Source organism: Eimeria mitis, genomic scaffold, assembly GCF_000499745.2.
Source record: "Eimeria mitis Houghton genomic scaffold, Emh_scaff2571, whole genome shotgun sequence".
In the NCBI taxonomy this organism is placed as follows: domain Eukaryota; phylum Apicomplexa; class Conoidasida; order Eucoccidiorida; family Eimeriidae; genus Eimeria; species Eimeria mitis.
Window position 1 is genome coordinate 2,917 of NW_013570912.1, and position 3,816 is coordinate 6,732.

At 58.3% G+C, this 3,816-nt stretch overlaps 2 protein-coding genes across 2 annotated transcripts; both read left to right on the top strand.

Moving 5' to 3' along the window:
• Nucleotides 1-202: 202 nt before the first annotated feature.
• EMH_0055740 (uncharacterized protein) lies at nt 203-1,971 on the top strand (the record flags this gene model as incomplete). Its single annotated transcript, XM_013497268.1, is given in 4 exon segments — nt 203-495; nt 636-659; nt 663-1,890; nt 1,894-1,971. Coding segments are annotated over 4 exon segments (1,623 nt in total).
• Nucleotides 1,972-2,212: 241 nt separating this feature from the next.
• Nucleotides 2,213-3,524, top strand: EMH_0055750 (uncharacterized protein; the record flags this gene model as incomplete). Its single annotated transcript, XM_013497269.1, is given in 4 exon segments — nt 2,213-2,251; nt 2,471-2,512; nt 2,516-3,309; nt 3,500-3,524. Coding segments are annotated over 4 exon segments (900 nt in total).
• Between the last annotated feature and the right edge of the window lie 292 nt (nt 3,525-3,816).

Sequence of the window (3,816 nt, forward strand, 5' to 3'; positions counted from 1 at the left end):
CAACACAGGGATCAGCAGGTTAAAGCCAACAGCAGCAGCGGCAGGATAGCATCAGCAACACGAGGAGCAGTAGCCTAAGAAACAGTGGCGTGGTTGCATGCTTTATTTCTCCTTCTTTCCGCAGCGGATGCCACCGATCGTCTTTACTGTGCACCCGCCAGAGTTCGTGTAGGGAGAATGTCTGGGTGGCGGCCGCTTAAAGATGGAATCCCTGTTCAAATTCCTGCTGCAGGAGGATTCCCCCGGGGAGTCTTTCGATCCCCGAGCTGCGCGGCCCCACTGCAAGGTGTGCGGGGCGGACGCCTGGCTGCAGTGGGACGGTCACTACGCCGACTACTGCAGCAGGAGCTGCAGAGATAAGCACGTTGGTGATCAGAGCCCCCTTCCAGCTCCAGGACCCCCCCATCCTTTACAACGCCGCGGGGGAGGGACTAAGGGGCCTCCTGACATGCTAGGAGAGAGGCAGGCGCAGCTGCAGCAGGAGAAAGAAGACCAGTGGGAAAGGCAGTTCTCACCCAGAAACCGATACCTCCCTCGAAAAAAGGCGCAGACTCAGGAACAACAACCCCAGCAGCAACAGAAAGGAAAGGGTCCTGGGTTTTCTCCTACTGCTGCTGCTCTAGGAGCATTTGCAGAGGCTGCAGCTGCGAAGAAAGCCGCTNTCCTGGGTTTTCTCCTACTGCTGCTGCTCTAGGAGCATTTGCAGAGGCTGCAGCTGCGAAGAAAGCCGCTAGAGCCCTGCGGCAGAAGGCCCCTCGGAAGGCACTTGCCAGGGGCTCCATAGGGCCCCGTATGGAAGGGGGCCCCCCCTCGGCAGCCGCCACACCTAGGAAGATGCCCAGCATCGTCCCGAGCGGTTCTGAGGATAGACAGCCGCTGCAGAGACAGCGCACTGTTGCGCGGTTTGTGGAACAGGGGGAAGATGCCGTAGAACTGCAGACTGCGTTGAAGGAATATCAAGAAAACTTAAGCCGCCAACGGCAGAAGCTCGAAGAAGAGAGGACTGTTTCTGGTGCTGCTGCCGGTGCCGATGCGGAGCATCTTCGCAGATCTGTAATTACTGCGGCAACCGCTGGTGCTGATGCTGAGCCAACTGCAGAGCAGAAACGGAAGGAAACAGAAGCATCAATCCAGCTGCTGCAGCAGGAGCGAGCAAAGTACGAGGAGCAAATGAAGGCAATCAAAAAGGAATCAGAGCAGCAGCTGCAACTGCACAAGGAGGAACTCGTAGCAGAAGTAAAACGCCTAGCAGCCGAAGAATTCGACGTCCAGAAAGTTCTGGAGAAAGAGCTGGGGGAGGTCCGCGCTTCCCTGCAACATCTCAGGCAACAACAGGAGCAGCAGCGGCAGCAGCAGCAGCAGCTGCTTCAGAAGGAGCTTGAGGAACACATTCGGGCCCAGCTGCAGCATAATCTGGAACAGCAGCTGGGGCGAAAACTCAGGGAGCAGTTGCAGGAGGAAGTGGGGCAGCAGCTTCAACAGCAACTGCAGCGGAAGCAGGAACATCTGAAGGACTCTGATGGTGCAGAAACGATTGAAGTGCGGCGGTCGAAAGAACGTTTGCTACGGGAGGAGCTGTTGGAGCAGCAGCTGCGACAGGAGAAGCGGCTGCAGCAGCAACTCCTGCAGCAGCAGCAGCAACAAGAGAAGCTGTTGCATCAACTCCAGCAGCAGGAGCAGACGCTGCAGCGGCTGACTGTTGCCGCAGGGCAGCGCAGCAGTGCAAGCGGACATCTGAGGCCCTCTTACATAGGGGAGGAGATGGCATACGACCAACAGCTGAGAGATTTGCTCCTTCAGGGCCTATTTAGCCATCTCAGGACACACGACAGCCAGCGGCAACAGAGCGCGCAAGACCAGCAGCAACAGCAGCAGCAACGGCAGCAACAAGANCACACGACAGCCAGCGGCAACAGAGCGCGCAAGACCAGCAGCAACAGCAGCAGCAACGGCAGCAACAAGATACACTAGAGGTATCCAGCTGGGCAGAGCGGGAGCTGGCATTACGGGACGCTCAAGCCGCAGCAGCTGCTGCTGCTTTAAAAGCAAAAGAAAGCCCTATCATTGGACCGTATGAGGGCCAGATTGAGGCAGCCGTTCTTGAGGCAAATCTGCAACTGCTGGAGCCCACGCAGGAACAGAAACAGCGGCAAGGTCTGAGGTTTGGCAGCAAGTTGCAAGTAGTGTTCCGCGTTGCCACGGAGCCGAGTGCATGGGAGGAAAAGGCGACATCTTTTTCCGCGGATGGACTGTGGGGGGATACCCTTAGGTTCAGCGTGCGCTGGCCGTCTGCTGCGGCTGCTGCTGCCTCTGCTGCGCTGCATGCGCAGCTATGGGCCACCATTACCAGCAATAGCGCTAGCACGGGCCACTGCAGCAGCAGCTGCCGCTGCTTCGTGGGAGAGGCTGCAATCCCTCTGCCAACTTTCACAAGCCCGTGGGAGTACAGAGCCCCCCTGCGGTGGCGCAGCAGCCTAGGAGGGAACTCACGGCATCAACAACTGCTGCAGGAGGNTACAGAGCCCCCCTGCGGTGGCGCAGCAGCCTAGGAGGGAACTCACGGCATCAACAACTGCTGCAGGAGGGGAATCTGCTGCTGCGTGTTCATTTCCACCCTACTGAAAAGGCGCAGGCGCCTGTAGCTCCAACGGAGAAACAAACGGACCTTCAGGCTCTGCTCCCAACTAGTGGAGTGAAGGGTAAGAGATCCAGCAAGCCAAGCCGTAGCCAAGGGAGTAACAAGGGCAGCAGCAGCAGCCACAGCAGCCCAAGCACGGATAGCAGCAGTAGCTGTGGGAGTAGTTTGGTCGGCAGCCACAGCGAAACGCAGGAGCAGCCGACAAACCGGCTTCGGGATGTTTCGGAGGGAGACGGCACGCTGCAGCAGTTACTGCTGCAGCAGTTAGAGGAGCTGTCTCTTGCCTGGCAGCGCGCGCTGAGCGAACAACAACAGGACCGCAAACAGCAATGGGAGCGGGCCTCAGTTGTCATTGATGGCCAGCGGCTTCAGGAGCATCTTCAGCAGTCTCCGCTGATGGGAGCGCTTTGCACCAACTCCTTCTGCAGCAATATGGCGGGTGCATTCTTGGACTTGTACAGCGAAGAGGAGTTTCGCGTGTGGGGCCTCTGCAGCAGCTGCCAGCAGCAGCTCTTCACGACGCCTCTTCCAGCAGGAACAGACGGAGGACGTCTTCCAATGGCACGGTTAAAGTTGCCGTCTCCGTTTGCCCACTGCTGCATAGACACCCGCCATGAGCTTGGGATTACCCAAGCCCTTGCTAAAGCGGCGGCGCGTCAGGAGCCATTACCGTATGGGGAGCTGAGGCTTGACGGGAACATCCCAGTTGCGTTTCCTACGCCGCACTGCTTGTGGCCCTCTGCATTGCAGCTTTTACANTTGACGGGAACATCCCAGTTGCGTTTCCTACGCCGCACTGCTTGTGGCCCTCTGCATTGCAGCTTTTACACGCCCAGCGCTTTTCTCTTGTGTGTATTCAAGAGCGTCTGCGGCGCTGCAGCTGTAGTGGCGAGCTTCTTGCGCTGCTTCAATCTCCCCTGTTGCAACGTTTCGAGAGGCCGGACTGGCACTCTCGTGCTTCTGCTGCTATACGCACCTGCTTGCTGCTGTTGCTGCAGCAGCATCCCAAGCTGCAGCTTCTCTTGTCGTCCTTAGGAGGCCGTCGCATCTGCTATCATGACCCGCTGCAGTTGCGTTTGCTGCGGCGAATGCAGCAGCAGGAGCAGCTGCAGAGTGAAAAAGAGCCTGCGGGCATCGCGCACAAAACAGTGCCGAAAAGTGAGGCCCCCTCGCTACCG